The sequence below is a fragment of the Apium graveolens genome, chromosome 9, assembly GCF_009905375.1.
Source record: "Apium graveolens cultivar Ventura chromosome 9, ASM990537v1, whole genome shotgun sequence".
Lineage (NCBI taxonomy): Eukaryota > Viridiplantae > Streptophyta > Magnoliopsida > Apiales > Apiaceae > Apium > Apium graveolens.
The window spans coordinates 3941466-3962466 of NC_133655.1; the positions used below are offsets into that span (position 1 = coordinate 3941466).

The 21001-nt window shown below is 33.4% G+C and overlaps 3 protein-coding genes across 3 annotated transcripts; 2 read left to right on the forward strand and 1 right to left on the reverse strand.

Moving 5' to 3' along the window:
• The first annotated feature begins 312 nt into the window (after positions 1–312).
• LOC141683189 (beta-galactosidase 3-like) lies at positions 313–6135 on the forward strand. Its single transcript, XM_074487877.1, has 18 exons — positions 313–625; positions 982–1077; positions 1361–1473; positions 1594–1660; positions 1768–1860; positions 2058–2201; positions 2581–2669; positions 2748–2853; positions 3013–3100; positions 3198–3316; positions 3409–3570; positions 3824–4002; positions 4084–4193; positions 4269–4378; positions 4591–4701; positions 4785–4898; positions 5476–5678; positions 5775–6135. The coding sequence occupies exons 1-18, from the start codon at positions 446–448 to the stop codon at positions 5884–5886; spliced, it is 2196 nt and encodes a 731-aa protein (XP_074343978.1). The 5' UTR covers positions 313–445; the 3' UTR covers positions 5887–6135.
• A 43-nt stretch (positions 6136–6178) lies between these two features.
• LOC141683190 (uncharacterized) lies at positions 6179–12987 on the reverse strand. Its single transcript, XM_074487878.1, has 12 exons — positions 12593–12987; positions 12356–12462; positions 11405–11483; positions 10907–11045; positions 10666–10803; positions 8764–8903; positions 8618–8665; positions 7454–7564; positions 7182–7363; positions 6972–7093; positions 6663–6739; positions 6179–6582 (listed from the first exon to the last, which is right to left on the reverse strand). Exons 1-12 carry the CDS (start codon positions 12776–12778, stop codon positions 6472–6474), a joined length of 1440 nt encoding a protein of 479 aa, XP_074343979.1. The 5' UTR covers positions 12779–12987; the 3' UTR covers positions 6179–6471.
• Positions 12988–18435: 5448 nt separating this feature from the next.
• On the forward strand, positions 18436–20685 carry LOC141686852 (E3 ubiquitin-protein ligase RSL1-like). The gene is made up of 3 exons (XM_074491945.1): positions 18436–18588; positions 19103–19733; positions 20393–20685. Exons 2-3 carry the CDS (start codon positions 19114–19116, stop codon positions 20595–20597), a joined length of 825 nt encoding a protein of 274 aa, XP_074348046.1. The 5' UTR covers positions 18436–18588; positions 19103–19113; the 3' UTR covers positions 20598–20685.
• The last annotated feature ends 316 nt before the right edge of the window (positions 20686–21001 follow it).

Below are 21001 nucleotides of genomic sequence, written 5' to 3' on the forward strand. Positions count from 1 at the left end.
GTAAATGTTATTTTCAGAGTTTTATTTTGTTTTCAAATCAATATAGCGTGAATTTATCAAATTATCCCTGCCTCAATCTTTTTAGGAGATGTTTATTGTGAATGCAGGTGCAGTTTGGTAGTTTCGCTAATTTTTTTTCCGGAAACCAAAAAACGCTCTGAAAATAATATTTTTCTTTAAATCAAGTACTTGCTCAAATATCTTTATATCATCAATTTTTTTTTTGAACATTGTAATAGGAGTAAATTAATAAGTCTACTTTGCCTGCTAAACATATTAAGACATTTTGCAAGTCATATAGGTAATTATATGAGTTGAAGGCTTTGCTTTTTGCAGAGTGAAAGTGGTGCCAGTTTCTTGCTGCCCCCAAATATATACTTACTCTTTGTCTTGTCTTCCCATACTCTCTCTCATTCTCTCTCTACAATCTCTCTCTCAAGAAACAATGAGAGAGAAAAGACTAATGGGTTCTGCTTCCAAATGTATTCTGAAGTTTTTGGTGTTGTTATTATGCATTCAGCTCATACATTGCAGTGTTACTTATGATAGAAAAGCTTTGGTCATCAATGGACAAAGAAGGATTCTTTTTTCTGGCTCTATACATTATCCAAGAAGCACTCCTGAAGTACCCAAACTCTCTCTCTCTCTCTCTCTCTCTCTCTCTCTCTCTCTCTCTCTCTCTCTCCCCCCCCTCTCTCTCTCCCTCTCTCTCTCTCCCTCCCTCTCTCTCTCTCCCTCTCTCTCTCTCTCCCTCCCTCTCTCTCTCTCTCTCTCTCTCTCTCTCTCCCCCCCCCCTCCCTAACTCTCTCTCAGTATTGTGTTTTCATTTTCTTGATATATGAAAAAATGGTACTTGAAAAAAATGACTAATTTTCTTGAAATGTACTAATGAAATCTTGAAATTTGAAAAAAATGAGTTCTTGGAAAAAATGATTTATTTTCTTGAAATGTACTAATAAAAAACAAATGGGTGTTTTGTAGATGTGGGAAGATCTTATACAAAAGGCTAAAGATGGTGGATTGGATGCTATTGATACATATGTTTTTTGGAATGTGCATGAACCTTCACCTGGCAATGTAAGTATATTATATGTATGCTCTCTTATTTACTCACTCAATAATGTTGTATGATTGTCAGAATATATTATCATGAACTGTCCAAAAAGGGTATTTATTCTTTTATTAAGCTTGTTAATGTATTCATTTCTAAAATCTCGAAAAAAAAATGCACATGAGACTTGTTATTAAGGACAACAGAAGTAATACTCTGCTCACTACAGAAGTTGAATTATTCTTTTTTTTTAATAGCAATTATGTGATTCTTTGATGAGTTACTGAGTTTCAGTTTTCGGTTTTATAGTATAACTTTGAGGGAAGATATGATTTGGTTCGGTTCATTAAGTTGGTCCAGAAAGCAGGGCTATATTTACATCTTCGAATTGGACCTTATATTTGTGGAGAATGGAATTTCGGGTAACTTATTGAGTAATATTTTTAAATCTTCTATTGTATTACTGTATTTGCTTTTAATTTCGGAGTTAACCTGAAAATTATGAAGGTTTTTGTGACGGATAAGCATGATTTTCTTTACAGGGGTTTTCCTGTTTGGTTAAAATATGTTCCTGGTATTAGCTTCAGAACGGACAATGTACCTTTCAAGGTTCTGTTTCCACTCAGGACCCTACTTAGTATGTCTTGATGATACTATGCTACTATATAAAAGTTGCGTATTTCTATATTCATTAAATTTAGTTTTGGTGTTTACAGATAGCAATGCAAGGATTTACTGAAAAAATTGTTCGAATGATGAAGGATGAAAAATTGTTTGAATCTCAAGGTGGCCCTATTATCCTCTCTCAGGCATGGCTTTTATTGTTAACTTCTCCATTAGCTTTTGTAATCCAGAATTCCTGCAGTTACTATTTAATTTATAAAGATATATCTGACTATATTTATATAGAAAAATTATAATTCGAAAACATTCATTTGCAGTTTTTTTAATTTTGTAACTTGCTACTGAAAAGTTTAAAGTTGAGGTTGATATTTTATATGTACAGATAGAGAATGAGTATGGGCCAGAAAGCAAAAAGTTTGGGGCTGCTGGTCATTCTTACATGACCTGGGCAGCTGACATGGCACTTGAGTTGGCAACCGGAGTCCCTTGGGTTATGTGCAAGGAAGATGATGCTCCGGATCCAGTGGTATGATATATGTTTGTACTTTTACAAGCCAACACTTAGCTTGAGTTACATTCATAATATATCGGTCTATATGTGTAGATTCTTATACTTGCTAACGCTTCCTATTCATTTTACAAGTCGATCAACACATGATACATATTATGAAATCTTATTGTACTATGTACAATAGGAAACATGTTAATAAAAAATTCTGGTAGAGATTTGCAAAATGTTATGCAAGGAAAATGATGGAACCTCTTCTAGAGCATTGTTAATAAAAACAAAGTGTAGTTGCTATTTGATATTGAATTGTTATAAGCTTTTCAAAAATTATAAATTGAACTTGTAAAGTAATAGAAAAAAGAGGTCCTGAGCTGGAAAATGACTTTTATGGTTGCAGATAGACACCTGCAATGGCTTTTATTGTGATTATTTCTCTCCAAACAAGCCTTATAAACCTACAATGTGGACTGAGGCTTGGACCGGTTGGTAAGTTCGACCACTATCGTTAGTCATACGTAATATGGAACTACTACGTATTTAGGCTCAGCAGTTGTCACTTTAAAGGTTTTCGGAATTTGGTGTTCCAAACCACCAGAGGCCTGCAGAAGATTTGGCCTTCGCCATTGCTCGATTTATTCAAAAGGGAGGATCTTTTGTGAATTATTATATGGTCAGTGAACTTTGGTTTCCTTTCATATGTAATGACTGCAGCATCATTAGTGTTAAAAGTTCTTAATTTATTTACTTCTGCCACTGATGGATTACTGTACATGAAGTTTACAACTTTATATGTTGCAGTCATAATTATGTAAGTGCTCTTTCTTGACAGTACCACGGAGGAACCAACTTTGGGAGAACAGCTGGTGGCCCTTTTATTACTACTAGCTACGACTATGATGCTCCCATTGATGAATATGGTAAAATGCGTACTTTTTTCCAGTATCAGGAAATAATATAACTTAATATGTTAGTTATTTGCTGCAAGATAACTGATTCAGCATGAGATATATATAGGTTTGATTAGGCAACCCAAGTATGATCACCTGAAAGAGCTTCACAAGGCTGTCAAGTTATGTGAAAAAACTTTAGTCTCTGCAGATGCCACTGTGACATCATTGGGGACCTATAAACAGGTAATCTTTGGGCAACTCTGCTGATTTGACAAGTATGCATTGGTAGTTTGCTACTACCCATGTATATTAATAGAACACTTTACAAATTCCAGGCACATGTATTTTCTTCCCCAGAAGGCTGTGCAGCTTTTCTGTCAAATTACAATATAAAATCAAGTGCAAGGGTTACATTTAATAATATGCAGTACGATCTGCCTCCTTGGTCCATTAGCATTCTTCCGGATTGCAAAAATGTTGCCTTCAACACTGCAAAGGTAAGTTCAAATGATCATCCTGATGACTTAAGTTATCATTTTTGTTTTCAGAATACCAGGGCTTCATATGTTTTCATTCTTACGTTATCTTCACTATATAAGTCATTTTACAACAATAATGCGTAAACATCTACATTTTATAGAATTATTTACTAGTGACCATTGGATCTAATGTGTTTAAATGGTTCTAGATATGTATTTATTGGTAATGTTTTCATACATCACAATAATACCAAATTTATTCATCTGTCAGGTTGGAGTTAAAGCATCTGAAGCTCAAATGTCGCCCACAAATGTGAAGCTGCATTCATGGGGAACATTTAATGAAGATGTTTTATCAAGTGATACTGATTCAGAGATCACAGTTATCGGTCTATTGGAACAGTTAAATATCACAAGAGATGCTAGTGACTATCTCTGGTACACAACTAGGTGAGAGCAAGTCTGACCTAAAAAAAGTGTCAAACTTGTTAAAACTTATACTAAATCCATCTAAATTGTTGAAATTTTCAGTGTCAACATAAGCCCATCCGAATCTTTTTTGCACCGCGGCCAAAATCCTACTCTCAGTGTGCAGTCTGCAGGGCATGCCATGCATGTGTTCTGCAATGGACATTTGTCAGGTAAGAATTGAAAACTCTGGTAAAATAAAGCACTCAGTACGACCATCAAAATTTGTTGTGGTATCTTAATTGCAGGGTCTGCATTTGGGACACGTACAAACCGAAGATTTACTTACAACGGAAATGTCAGCTTGCAAGCTGGAAATAACATAATCTCATTACTTAGTGTAGCTGTTGGACTGCCAGTTAGTTCTGCATTCCTTCATAAATATTCGCTATAAGTTTCTTAGTAAAGAAATGATATAATCTTACTATCTTTCAAGAGCCAAGGAATTATAACAGAGAGCACAGTCTGGATTAACTATAGTTAAAAGTTAAAACGTTCATGTATTGAGGTTTTAAAAGAATTAACAAAGCAAATTTATCCTTCTAAAATTGTTTATTATTTTGCTTGAAGAACAATGGGCCACATTTCGAGACATGGAATACAGGAGTCCTAGGACCAGTTGTTTTAAATGGCTTAGACCAGGGTAAAACGGACTTAACATGGCAAAAATGGTCTTACAAGGTAACCAAAATGTAGTTCCTTTTAAGTTCTGTGCTAAGAGTTTGGGTCAACTTTTCATGAAATGTGTGTTTAATTTTGTGTAGACCGGTCTCAAAGGTGAAGCACTGAATCTAATTTCTCCGAGTGGAATTTCATCTGTTGATTGGTTGACTGGGTCTTTGGCGGAACTCAAACCACAACCACTTACATGGTACAAGGTATGAGTTATAGCTACACTTAATAAGACAGGCTGCTAGACCAGGTTCACGAGATTGATTGAACTGATACCGTAGTAAAGCGTTTAGAGTTGGTATCCAACAGCCAGAGCTTATCTCAGGTTTCATGATTCTGTCAAATATATTTCTTTGACTACAATGGTAGACTTTCTAAATGTTATTAGATGCAGATACCACATCTTTCTTCTTTCTCCAAGTGCTGGTGGAACTAGTTTCTACTTGAAAGTTGCTTCTGCTACTCGTTAAATAGTTTCAGGCATCATAAATTAGAACTGGAATTGAACGACTCGTACCAAAAAGAAAGCTTTTTTTTTTTAATTTTTGTATCACAAAAAACACCAAAATTAGTGGAGTTGCAAACCAAAAATACCTAGCATATCTCACTCGTAAGTTGGGATAAACCCGGGCTGTTAAGAAAATGTAAAAAGAGAAGTGGTGGTCGATAAGATTGAAATTTTCCAGTCTGGAGCTATAATTATTAGCCTGATCTTCATGTTAACTCTCAGATTTTCTTGAATCAAGTATTATATTTTGATGATAATTCTCCTGTACCTTTTAGGCTTATTTTAGAGCACCTAAAGGAATGGATCCATTGGCTTTGGACATGCACAATATGGGAAAAGGTCAAATATGGATCAACGGGCACAATCTTGGAAGATACTGGACTGTTTTTTCCGATGGTAGTTGCAGTGGCTGCAATTATGCTGGTACATATCGGCCTAGATTCTGCCAACTCGGATGTGGCCAACCAACACAACGATGGTATAAATCTTCTAAACGATTCTTGTGCTGCCTGAGATACATTTAACTAGAAATGCTATGATTGTTCTAGATATTAACCAAATCTTTTACGTTCAGGTATCACATTCCTCGGTCTTGGTTGAAGCCTACGCACAACTTATTGGTGATTTTTGAAGAAATTGGCGGGGACGTGTCGAGTATCTCTATAGTTAAAAGAAATATTGTTTGATCATTGAGCAGTCAGCAGCGAGCTTAAGATGATAATGATCTGGTTATTATTTTTTGTTAATCACTAGAAGATGAGCTCTGAAAAGATTTGAAGCTGTTGGTGAAGGTGATCTCAGTACAGCAAGTTTTAAGGTACTAGTAAATAGAAATAGGCAATGGCATCATACGATTATGCTTGTAATTACAGAACAATTATATCTTGTTTGTTAAATTAATCTAAATTAATCTAATACGTACTTGTTTCGAGACATGCTTGATGATCAAACTCCTCGCATAAATTTCATTCCAAGGGGCCAATCCTAAGGGCTTAGAGGATCCGTCTGTATTACAGAAAAGGAAACAAGACACACTATCACTTACAAAGGCTATACCTGAAAAAAAATGTCAAATAGTGTTGAAAAGGAAAATTTTGATTACAATGAATGAATTTCATTTCATTCAGATTCCTATTTTTCGGTACATCTAACTACAACTCAACTAGCATACAAAAATTTTACACAAAATTCACAAAAAATTGGAGGTGGTGATACAGAGAATAAGAAAGATCCTTGCACATCTTCAATGTTTATATGAAACATGATTAGTTTTACTTTGTTTTTGCTCTCTTCCAAACAATAACAGTGCCTCCGAAGTCAGAAGATGCCAACAAATTCTCTCCGTGATTCCAAGCAATTCCGACGACTGAATAACCGTGACCCTGCAGTGCAATTATTTTTTATAAATGACAAGGATAGACATTGGGAATTAGATAAAACCATGTATGCGTATCAAATAAACCTGTAGCTTGTTCACGCATGGATGCTTTGGTCGTGTTAAATCATAGAAGTAGACATTTGCATCGTCACTCCCAATAACTTTGTGGAAAAATATACCAATATCAGAAACATCAACAAGCAATTAAAGGCGGGGATGTAAAACTACATTTATTTAATGTCATATGATACAATATTTGAACAATCATGCACAGAGGTGAATCCACATCTAAATGCATTTATTTTGGTATTGTGTTTTTTGTTGAAGTATCAACTCATATACATGGTAAACTGAGGAGTACTTCATATATACTCAAGGCATAGATATACATACCTATGTACTCTCCTTTTTCAAGAGAAAGAAGTGGGCAAAAGGAAGCACGAATACTGTGTAACCGTGGACCCAACTTAAGTGAGCAACGTATAGTCAGGTAACCTTGTATCTCGAAGGAAACACTGCAAGATAAAGGTATCCAAGAATTTATAATTGCAATTTGCAACAGATAAATTCTCCAGGTGAAAGAAAGTGCCATTTTAGACAGACCTGAAATAAGACAAATTTCCATCTCTAGTAAATGACAACAGCACAGGTCCTCGTGACAGTAGAGAAAAGGTTCTGTACTGTACAGTTGTGACTGGAGATTTCTGTTTGCTACCACTACGATTACGGTGAGATCGAGACAAATGACCTGTGTGAGAGTTCATTTTGACTGTGTATATAGATCCCTGCAGATCCAAACTAAACACTGTGAGATAAATTAAGAGAGCTTTAGGATGAGAAGAGGGGAAATGAATAAGCAGTAAGCACAAACATACCTGAGCATCCCCACAGAAAATAAACTGACCAGTGTGGTCATGGTCCATAGCAGTCACCTCACTATCAAACACTGCTTTATTGATAACTCTCCCAGTGCTGAAATTAAACACCTTGTAGTCAAAAAGTCAAAACATGCTTAGCAAAAGAAAGAAGAAGAAAAAGGCCAAAACATAAATAACAACCATGGAAAAGAAGTATTGTAAAAAAATAAATACAATACACTGTATGCAATTAAACTGTAACATGACCTACATCTAACTGGATACATAGCTCCTCAGCACGTAATATATCATTTTGATTGCTCCAGAATCATAGTTGTTAAGACGACGGCTACGCGGAAAGGCGGTAAAAAAATGAAAAGGCGTCCCAACCGTCTTGATTTTAACAGGTTAGGCGAGTTAGGCGGCGTCTAGGCGAGTTGGCAACCTCGCCTAGGCAAGTTAGGCGGTGTCTAGGCGTACATTAGGCGAGTTAGGCGTTTAACTATATGTAAATGTGTGAAATATTTGTTTTAATATGTGGGTTGACTTTGCCTACTTTGGCCTTCAAGTGGTTAAATTTATGAAGTTGTACAATGAGTATATTTAACCATCATACTTATAACAAAAGTCTTAAAATTAAACAAACAAAAGTTAATAAAATCTATTTGTTTCAATTTAATAAACTAATCTTAACATTAATGTAATCATTATTAAAACCAATTAAAATGTATGTACACTATATCTATATATATGCCTACATATAGTACAACGCCTAACTTGCCTAATGGACGCCTAGGCGGGCGCCTTACCGCCTAGGCGGGCGCCTTACCGCCTAGGCGTCCAGGCGGTTACCTATCGTCTTTGTTCGTCTTTAAGCCTTGACAAGTATGTTCGGAATATGATGAAAGTTTTTTCTGGTAACTATTTCAAATGCAGTTTCAGTAGCCATGTATTTAATATTAATTATTGCAATATTATAAGCTACTGCCTTCATTTTCTCCTAATTAATTTCCTACAAGATGGAGGGGGTGATCAGAGGTAATACTTAAGTTAAAAAATAGAATATGAATAAAAATTGAAAAAAAAAATGTCAGTTGAAAAAAACTCAAAAGACTATACTGCATGTCACAAAGTAAAAAACTGTGCTAATGAATTAATATGATATAAAGCATATTTCATTACATTGATTTCTCTGTTCGAATTTCCAGCTGAAAGAAAGTTGTTATTTACCTGGAAAGAAATAAAACCATCAAGACAGGAAAGGATACATACACGTGAAACGTTTAAAATTTGTAAGTATCGGATCAGAAATGTTAGCTTGTACATACAGGGTGAAACCTGATACAAAGTTGTGCAGAGACACCATATATTACTCGTATACATATCCCTTTAGATATATCCCACACTCTCACAGTTTTATCCTCTGAAGACGATGCTATGTACTGGTTGCTCAATGAGAAGTCAAAATCTGGAAAATAAAAATTTTAGAATTTTTAGAACCCAAACAAAAGACTTTCATCAGTTCATGTACATATATTAATCAAAGATGCTTTAAAAATTGGTAATACTCCACAAATTTCATAAAAAAAGAATTTGATGACATAGTACATTCATGGTTAAGACCTAAAGATAAAGTTGTAACTTGTAAGAGCTAAAAAGTTGCAAGTTCTTGTATGAAAAATGTCTCGAAATTAGGTTCCAGTTGCTTGGCATAAATTAGTGTTTTCTGGAAAATCCTGTTAAGGCCAGTGCATATTTTATGCCAAAGAAAAATGGAATTTTGTTGTACATTTTTAAAAAAAAACCCTGAACTGTATTACACATTAACCACTAGAAATATGATTGCAGTATACTAGAGTATGATCTTCTTATGTTCTAAATATAGATCCCAACATTTTTGTGGCCAGACTTTGAAAATGAGATGCAAAATGGCAGCTGAAATGTTATCCTTGCATAATGGCTCGCCAATTAATTGACTAACAGACCAACGGATGAGACAGCTTCAGTAATATGAAACCATCAGTGGAAGATAAAAGGGACTACTTGCATGAACATCATTATCAATTAAAATTTCTATATTCTCATATTTTCTTGATCAGACCGTTAAAGTTCATCCTGGTTATAGTCTTCCACTTCATCCTCAACACACATAAAAAATACACAACCATGATTCCTTCGTATATTCACTTTTCATCAGTTTTCCAATCATGACCTCTGTCTTAAACCTGTTAATTTACCACCCTTTTCTCATTTTACATATTTAGTTTTCATATAATGCTGAATTAATCTCTACCTAAGATTCTCAGGTATTACAGTTATACTTACTATTTTATACTAGTATTAGGGCTCTTCGACCTTCAATTTTAAGATTCAAAATGGAAATTATCTTATTACTAGTTCTTAGTGTGATTTTTTGGGGTTCAAGTTTTTGGTGTCTTCCATTTTTACACTGAGGGATAATATGAAGAAAGCTTTATGCCATTTTTAATGAAATTTTCTTTGCGAAGAAGATAACATTCAGGTAAGAACCAAAGGTTTTGAATCTATCCTATGTAGCTGTTCTCCAAATTTTGTTATACCAATACTTTGGTTCGTACCCGAGTGTAACCCTTATCAATGTATATTATGTATCTGATGATTTATTAAGTACTTTACTAACACATTGAATGAAAAAATACAAAAAATAACTGTTCCCCGTAAGCTCTATTAATTAGTTGATTCAACATCCTGTTTTTTGCTGTTTAAAATAACTGTTTGGTTTCCAATTTGTCAGAACAGAATTTCCGTCAAACATTTTGTAACCGTTGTCATGATTGCCCACCAAAATGCAACCAACTCTGAAATATATGCTACAAATGTTCACTAATGAATATCAGTGTCAGTTCGCCAGATTAAATGAGGGTAAATTTAAGGGAGATTATATATGACCATTTCTAACTCCTAAGTTTTTTAAGTTACAAGATATACTATGGTGGGGATATTTCTGGAACCTTTGCAAACAAGAAAGAGAAGCAAAGATAATAAAGACACTGGAAGATAACTTGCGGGATGTAGTACGATTCTTTGACTTTGCAATGATGTGTTTATCATGCAGTATGTTTAATGTTAGGCCATTCGTATTTGAAGATTACAATTAAGTAATTATATACAGTGTGTTACTGGGAAAAGGAGTTTTAAACTATGTATTTGCATCTAAAAAAGACTACAGAACCAATACCAGTTAATCCAACCTGTGACATCTTTTGAGTGCCCTGTTAATTGCTTGATTATAGAAGGTGGTTCGGAGACAGTGCAGACAGTCAGCGTTCCATCTGATGCTCCATACGCTAGTAAGTCTGAACTCATATGCCCGAACTTCAGAACCGTAACTGAAAATTAAACTACAGAACTTAGTGCCTTAAGGAAAAATATCACAACTAACTATCGACTAATTGAGGATATAAAAGCAATCAGTTAATCTACAATTTTTACCCATTGCTTTGCATTGGTCAAAAATGCAATGCATCCCTACAAAGGAATATGCATGTTCACCCTTTCTATGTGGACTATCACTTGCAATTGAGCTTACACTTGCACTTCGACTTAATGCTTGACTGTTACTTTGTACGTCCTGCAAAAGGAGCAACAAAGTGCATGACAACTTTAAGCAACCTTTACATTCATGTCATCCTGAAAATGCTCGAGTGTCACAATAGAGATACATAAAAAGGACATACTACTATGGATTATGGTTGTCAAAAGTCGATACAGTAGCACTTTAGCAATATATTATAATCTGAAAAGCTAGACATTTGATATTTGCTTTAGGAAAAACAAAGAAAATTTACATTAAAAATATAAGTCTACAAACAAGAAATTGCAACCTACATAAATTTAACATTAAACTAGTTCTACAATTTTATTACAAATATACTTATACGCATATCACCGGAATTGATCCAATCATACAAAGAAAAGTGTGGAACATACCCTGGTTGTACTCCAGCTGTCCCCTTCAAGTAAAAGAGACAGTTGACCTATAGAACCTAGAGATTGCATCCAATTGCCACTGATGCATTGGCCAGTAAAAAATTCCATGTCAGAATCGTGTTAAAAAATATTTCTTTGAGAGGCGAATTATCATTAGAGATATCTCTGACACTCAATAGTCAATACAGGGATGTGAAAGTCAAACGATAACAAACAAACTTCTCACATGGACAACTTAATGAAACATGCACCCTAGATACTGAGAAAAGGTTTATACTATTTGCTTCCTGCGGCTCACGTATAAATTACATAGAGAAAACCTAAAAGCAGAAACTTAAAACGAATAAAATGACATTTCAAAATGACTCGTATACTTGTCTGAAGTAGTGCATTCAACTAATACACTTATGAAATGCATCAGACTTTCTTAAAAAAAACTTAGATATCTAACCTATAAATCATAACTAATGCGTTCTTATCGAAATTCAAAAAGCTATTCCCAAACATAATAAATTTCTCGACTACTTTACAAGTGTGTGTATCGGTATAATCAACTGCATACTAAAGTATAGTAATAGTTTTAGTAAATTGCAATATAAGCTCAACCGTGTGTTAGCCTTGATCAACGTGGAAAGAATACGAGCGCATCACATTTTAACACCAAATTCTAAGTAGGCATTCTAATTCTATACGGCACACATAAACGGTCCAACTGCACGTTTAAGTACAGTAATAGTTTAACTAAATTGCATAATAAGCTCAATAGTTTGTTAGCCTTAATCAACGTGGAAACAATACGAGAGCACATAACAATACGAGAGCACATCAAATTTTAACACGTAATTCTAAGTAGGCATTCTAATTCTCTAATTCTATACGACAATACATAAAACGTCCAACCGCAATCCAATATCACTACTTAAAAACGATAAAATAACAATTACGATCAACCTCTGCGGAGTGCTGGTGTGGCTCGCAGTATGCATATTTTCCCAATTCCTCGGCCTGTTAATATAATTCCGAAACGCCACATAACCTTTTCCATTACACCTCCAATCCTTCACACGAACAAACCAAATCAAATTCACATTTCGCGTTCCGTAAAATCAAAAAACACATACAATTACTGTAATTCGTTTTTACTAACTAATTAAAAACCTAATTACGAAATTGCGAAATATATAATACCTTGCGGCGAAGAAGCGAGGCGTGAGGTTTGCGAGAGAGGAGGAGTCTTCGAATACCGGTATAATTAGGATCGGAATCGGCGCGACAAGGCTGAAGCATACAGCTAATGTGCTCCGGATCGGCCGTGACGACGTCGGTGTTTCTCCGATCATTCTCCGGCGGCGACGATGAGATCGCCTTGTTCATTTCGTATGTGTATACATTTACAGGTATAATATGAGGTCAATTTTGAGTGATTTGATTTGTAAAATGAGTTCAGTAATTCACAAAATATAGTGCTTATTTTTATTTGTAGTTGTATTGGAATTGGAGTTTGAAATTTGCAGCTCGTTTGTTTTTTGATTTATTGATCTATGAGTTGAGACTAGATCTTCTGAAATCAAAAATAAATGATAACCGGGTATCTATTTCTATTGAACTATTATAAAATCAAACATACCGGGCAACTAGCTACGTGTCGGACCGCCTTTATCGTAAAATCTAATTATCGAAATACATATTTAGACGATTCATCTGTCATTACATTTATTTTTATAATTTTTTATACTTTTCTCGAAAATTCAACTCCATCAAAAATAAAAAATTCAGATGTATCAAAAGTAAAGAACCATCACCAAAATAGCTTAAACGGAGAAACTCATGTAAGATCAATACAAGTATGTATTACATTTAAGTTGTATATTAAAATATTAGTCGATCTAAGAGGCCATCTAACTTCCCTCAAAAGGATAAGAAATTTCACTGGTGCCTCTTTTTTAGCTGAAATTCCTATCCTATAAAGAATATCATACAATACATTTATAATTATGTCATGACGATACTTAAAATCAGGTTGGTTTTTACAGTAAACAATCTGTTCTCCAAATATATACATGCGAGATAAGTATAACGTACAATATGCACCCTCTGTGTAAATAAGGGGATCATAAATTTACGGTGCAAAATTATCTGAAACTCAAATGACGTCGTATGTTGTCATAAATCTTCTATATGAGTAGATAGTAGAAAGTCTCGAGCATGTTTAGGCTTTAAGCACTTAAATATTGATGTTTGTCGCTCTGAAAAGCCAAATACGGTATATAGATTCTTACAAACACAACTAAACTAACTATCTGTCAAATAATGCATTGATTTTGGGGGGACAGATCCTTTAGTAGCTAACTTTGTCAAGTCTGCATATGTGAGTTTAAGTAGCAGAGAGTCTTTTACTGAAACAAAACGTTTTCCAACGAGAACCTTATCACATTTCCGCAATATATAATTCTGCAAATCAATGACTGTATCCGAGAGGCAATAAATATAAATAGACTAGCATCATATGGAGCATACACACGTAATCCGCCTACACGAATCGGTAAGGTAGTTAACCTCCATTGAAGAGTACCAAAACCAAGTCCTTCAGATCTCATAATATTATCCAAATATTTCTCAAAAAGACATCAAACCGAGCAAAAACCTCTACAAAAAATTGTGGCGAACAAGTGCGTAAAATATAATAAAATTTACTCAACCCCGTACAAATTCTAAAAAGCATCAACTCATGTGGGGTCATTAAGTTTGCTTTAGTGCACCTATAATTTTTACATAAGCATGACCCGGTTTAGGTTTGTTGTTATTTATTGAACAATATTTAATTTTATTGAATTGGCCGAGGTGATCATTGACATTTAACTACACTTCAAAGAAATATGTGAAATATGTGTGCGGGGTCATTTAGATTGTCGTGCTGTGCAATCAAGTTCGTTCCCTTTAAATTATCGATTTTTTTAGTGTATGCTAATGAGCACATACTAATCGCGGAATTTGCCGATAAGCATATATTAGGAAAATCGATTAAAATATTACAACTTATCTCTAAACTTAAAATTCTCCCAACATTTGAAGTAGCTGCCTCTATTATACATGGGCTTCTATCGGCTTTCACCGATGAAAAATTTCAATTTTTTCTTCTTTTTATTATTCTTACGTTATTTCTTATTTTTCTTCAATAAGTTATCTACTTGTGAGAGTTTAATTTTTGTTATGTTTTTTGAATGTTGTTCATCATACTCGCGATTACAGATCTGTCAATTTTTTATGTTATTAATTTTTTACGATGTTAATTTGATGATAAGCGTTTTATATTGATGCATTTATGATTGATTGTTAAAAACAACATTTAAAGTATTACAACATGTACATATATCTTCAAAAAGTCGTTTGATTGCCTATCTAAAAAGAAAGAATTCAACAATGATATAATTATACATTTGTTCAATTTCAATTATATGTATAAATACCATATTATTGAATTATTTTCCTCTTAAAAAAAATAATATGTCCAGATTTTCGTAAATCATAAACACGAAAGAATACGTACCTTAAATATCTTATCTTAAAACAAAAATACAACATTATTAGTCCTTAGATGTCTTAAAGTGATCCTTGAATAATATATTATTTTATTTTGTTTTGATATTGCAGAGATATGTTATACCATTTTTCGAGTCAATTTTGATATGTTGCACCCTCATCCGTTTGTTATAAATTGTAATATAGATGTATGAAATCGTATTATTATCATACCGCTTAGTAGCATTAAAAATTTGTGTGCAGTTCAATATTTTTATAAAGTTTATAAGGGGGAAAATCAAGCCCAATTTTTAACTTTTTGGGAAATATACACTGGCCTTAAATATATATCTTAGTAATTCAAAATTATACATTTTTTTGTAAAGACTCTATTTAAATTATAAAAATAACCATAGTTAGGAATATGTCAATATTTTAAAAGGTTTGATTTTAATTACAATTGATTTTTATTAAGCGATATTAATATTAAGATTTAATCATTGATATAGTTATGGAGATTGTTATAGAGAAAATTTGGTATAACAATATTTTGGAGGTTTGCTGAAATCACGGAGCAAAATATGATTACTTTGCTAAGAACGCGAAGAATACGGAATAAAGTGTCATGAATTTTGTAACTAATCTTGTTCGTTGATTCGAAGAATGCCAAAGAGAAAATATTTTTCTCACTTATTTCAAACTATCGATCATCCGTAAACAAGAGGCGTACGTACCCTTTTACAGGGGTTCAAGCCACACGTAATTTTTAAATGACAAGTTACCTAGACGGGTTAGAGTTTTGCCCGGTCCATCAAAATGCGAGTTCGTTGACCGTTGGACAGTTCGTAAAAAAGCCATATTAATTCATGGCCCAAGCCCAATTAGGTTGTAATAGACTGTCATGGCATTAGGCAAAGATATCCCGTTAGTGAGACACGAGAACACCTAGATGCCTCACATACGACCCCTTAGAGTCTGATCATGTAATGTGTATCCAAAAATATGTAAGTAGTGCTGAACTCGAAGAGGTACTTCCAAGAATAATGTTGTCCCGCAAGATTTCCATGATGTGTCACAATACGGTCATGTATTCATAAATTGTTGTAGTAATATATCTTGTGCAGTTGACATGTGAACGTCAAATCTCACTTATCTTTTCAAGTCTATTTAATATACGAGTGAGGACTTCCCTCTCACTTATCTTTTCAAGTCTATTTAAAATACGAGTGAGGACTCCCCTCTTTCTGATATGGGGCAGGAAGGCATCCCTGTGCACATGATAATATAATGGTACGACTTCTCTTATTATATATCCCACTTCTAGTTAAAAACAAGGGGTGGTGTGCCTTTTATTAAAACCTAAACCTAATGAAGTTACTACTGCGGTCAACTTAGATAGAGGCATAGAGCTACGAATTCAGTCAACATTGCCAAGAGGATGATCCCATGCAAAGAGGTTCAAGCCACCACGTCCATGTTGCCCCGGAAGGCCAGAAGTTAAGACTGCAATGCAGTATAAATTAGGGTGACATATTCTCTATTATAATTGGAGAACTTTTTAAATTTGGTACCCCTTATAATTTTGACCCCTAGGTCATTTGCCCTCTAACGACCGAATCCGTAGACAAATTTCAAAATACCTATATTTTAGTACTAACAGTTTAAAAATGTCTATATTTATAAGTAGTGGTCCAAAATATTAACGGGACACACATATGAGAAGAATGAATATTAATTACAAAAAATACATCCAGTGATAAGTATTTAAGGCGTTTCCCCACTTATTTTTTTTAAAAAATTTAAAAGGATTCGCATTCTAAAAATGTATATCTAATATATTTTTTGTTTTTTTTTACTTTTTTCATGATTTTTAAATGAATTGAAGGAAAGCACACGCATGTGTCACATGTCTCCATTTTCAATGTGGTCATTATTTTTGAATTTGGACATTTTAGACCTTTATTTTGTTGAGACGGGCATTTATGACCATTAAGTTATAAGTTTATAATTTTAAAAGAAAAATATATTTATCCAATTCATTTATAACTATACCGAGGGTTTATTTTGTATTGTTTTTACACTCAAGAACAATAGTTCTTTTACTAAAATGCAGGTAAAAATTGTTTGTTAAATTTTGAAAACAAAACTCATTTAGAAAAATAATTTTGTTTTAAAATCGGCTTTTAGATAAAGAAAAAAAATGTTTAAAAAATAAATTAAATTCTTAATTTTTGCAAGAAAGAATTACATGTTTTGATAACATATCTCACAAAATTAATTATTTTAAAATTATAATCGAAAATTGACATTTATATACAAATTATCTATCTAATTATGTGAACAATACTTGTTTTAATACGGAAATAATTTTTAACATCTCATAGAAATATAATGCTAAGAAAAATTAGTACCTACATATTTTAAACTATTTTAACTAATCTCATTATTATAATCTATTTTATGAATTTACCAGTTTTACAAATTTATTCATGTTATATACTCCCTCTGTTTTTTAATATTTGACGTTTTAATTTTTGACACACATATTTAGGTATTTTGACCATATGGTTAAACATCTTTTTTTTTAAAATTTTATTTTTGTAAATTAAAATTTTGATTGTGTATTTTTATTTACAAAAGTTTTTTTTTAATTTTAGCTACACGGTCAAAGAATCTAAAGATGTATGCCAAAATTTAAAGCGTCAAATATTAAAAAACAGAGGGAGTATAAATTTAATATATTATTATAAAGAGGTTATTTTTAGTACAACTTGATATATAAATTTTGAATTTTAAAAATTAATAAAAAATAATTTAATGTATATCTTGAATACAAGAATTAAAAAAATATATCATAACTTTTTGAAATTAACTATATAACATAACATCAAATACACAAATTTGAAATAAATTAATAAGAAGGTGGCTGTGCTTATTAGTAATCATAATTATGGATGCGCAAACTAATGTAAGAAGACTATATATTATTGGATATATATTTATCTCATTCGCACATAAACCGTTTAAAAGATTTGGATAAAGCTCGATTGGTCAGATCCCGTGGGCAAAAAATGAATCTTATATTTTTGATAAAGTTAGTTCCGATTTCTTAAAAACCCAACCCGATCTATTTAAAAAAGTAGGATTTTTGATGGCCGCATAAAATGCGGCAAACGGCCCTCAAATAATACTTACACTGTGTTCTAAGAGATAAAAGTAAAAAAATTGAAAATAATTAATTTTCTCTCCTCTCCTAATCTTGTGAATTTTTTTTTTTAAGATAAATACAAATAGAATTCCTTTCCTAATCTTAAACCTTCTTTTCTTTTCTCTCCAAAAAAATTACCAGGAATAAGTGGTTTTTTTCCTTTTCTTTTCAAAGATATTTATGGAACACAGTGTTAGAGTAGTATACGGACTGTAAAATTCTTGGTAAGCAGCTTAGTGCGTTGTGTATTATTAGCAAACAACTTCTTATTCATCCCAAAAATTACTCCATCAAACAACTTGTTGTTTAGGTAGTATTTAGCATTACATGGTATTATTGCCTTCTATCCATTAACCCTGAAAAAAACACTATGAAACGCACCGGTTTTTTGTCAGGGCCGTCAGGCTTGTAAAACTCGTTTTGGTTGCAGATTTGCAGTCTCCTTCGTTTCATATAGGTACAAAACTGCATAACCTTTTTATTTGCGGTATACTGCTAACAATTGTTTACCCGTGACCCTAATCGTCTTTGTTAAAACTTTACTTCTGTTGTTCTTCAGTTGTATATAATCTACCGTTAAGACTTTACTTCTGTTGTTCTTCAGTTGCGGTATGCTGCTAACAATTGTTTACCCGTGATCCTAACCGTCTCTGTTAAAATTTTACTTCTGTTGTTCTTCAGTTGTATATAGTTTACTAACTGAATAATGTTAGTGCTTAGTTTATCGATTTTAAACAAAACCGGCATGAATGTTTATCTAGTAATTTTTGAGTTTATGAATATTATATTCCGGCTTTGATCTTAAATTCGTACTAATGTACTCTCACCGATTCAAAATAATAATAGCTTTTCTAAGTGAAAATATATATGCTAAGGAAACACCTTCAACTGCTAAACTACAAGTTTCAACGGACGACTCAATATGTATATCTTAAATTATGATTTTTGTACTGATGTTCGCGAGTTTTCAGGACAAATTATAATGGGAAATTCCCTAGCACAGCAAAGACGCAAACAAAGTGAAGAAAGTCCCCTGGAAGAAATTGTTATAGAAACTTTGTCGATAATCACATGTGAAATTTGTGTTGAATCAGTTTCCTCAGACAAACTGTTCAAGAACCGGAACAAATGTGCCCACCCGTATTGCCTAGACTGCATAACCAAATACATTGATGCAAAGCTCGATTACAGCATGTCCCAGATCATATGCCCTGCTTTAAATTGCGATCACCATCTGGATCCTCTTTCTTGCAGACCGTTTATTTCTAGCCTAGTGTTCGATAAGTGGTGTGACTTGCTCTGTGAAACTGCTGTTCTGGAAATCGACAGATGCTATTGCCCTCACGGGGAATGCTCAGTACTGATATTGAATGAATGCGGTGAAAGAGTGAAAAAGTCTACTTGTCCTAACTGCAAGAAGTTGTTCTGTTTTTCTTGTCACACTCCTTGGCATGCAGGGTATAGTTGCGACGAAGGTAGAGAACTGAGAGATGCGAATGATTATGCTGTTGGAGTGTTGGCTGAGAAGGAGAAGTGGCAGAGATGTCCCGCTTGTCATCACTGTGTTGAACGTATCTCCGGTTGTAACTATGTTACTTGCAGGTACATGTCCATAGTTTTATTTTTCTATCTCCATTTCAAGGATTTTAGGGTTTAGTGTTTCTACTTTGATTCCCAACCATAATAGAGTCAATGTTGTCTAGTAAGCAACCCGCCTAAAACCTTAACCGCTAAAGGATCTCTTAAATCTTAGAGAGAATTGCACTTTGCATCTCTTCAATTTGACTAAAAATCAATTTTATATACTCCCTCTGTCCCATTAAATTATGAAACTATACTTTATAAAAGTCTCGAAATGCGTGCAAATAGTGAACGTATATAATTTCATGGGACGGAGTGAGTTTCTACTTTCATAAATTGCAGTTCGCATCCCCTGTTTTGAAATTCGATTCAATATGCACCTTTTTTGCCTAATTATTTAGTCGAATTGTTGTCTCCTATAATATATCTTATCTTTTCTTTTCAAGAATAGATCAAATATGTTATTGAAGCTCTAAAAAATGACAAAATTCGGCAAATACGATGCAATTTGAATCGAATTTTAAAGAAGGGAATGCAAACTGCAATATCTAAAAGTAGGTATACAACATTGATTTTTGGCCAGTTTTAAGGGGTGCAAAATGCAATTCTCTCTAAATCTGAATCGTATGACGATTTATGTCATATATGCCTGAACATTTGGTATCTAATTTTGTTGGCAGATGTGGTACTCGGTTTTGCTACAATTGTGGGAAAAAGGTGAAGGTTTCTTGGTGCAAGTGTTCGACAAGCTTTGCAGAAAGAACAGCATATATATTGATCACCTTACTTACTCTGGTCTTGTGCTTGATATTCTTCATTCCTGGACTATTGGTGTATATAGTATATAAATTTGCCCATTCATTATGGCAAATCATAGCTGATTAGTAGTAGAAAGTAAACATTTTTGCTCCCTTCATCAATTTTTGCAGGATATTATGTAATACATTAAGGGCTACGTTATAATTAAGCCTTTCAGTAATAAGCGGAAGTTTATCTTATATTTTCTCGGTTTACAAATTTTATGTTCGAGCTTCGTTCTTGATCCTTGGACCAACAAAAATATTATCATAGAGGGATTTACATATGACATGTCAAATCATGTCATATATGTCCTCAAATCAGAACACATCACGTGTCATGTCATACAAGTGATGACTTTGATTTGAGTACACATATATATGCACGTCCATATTATTATTAGGAAACTTAGAAGTTACGGGCTTAACACTTTTGGGAAATTTCTTTTAATGTTACTAATAGTATATTACCTCCGTCTCAACGGAATCTAT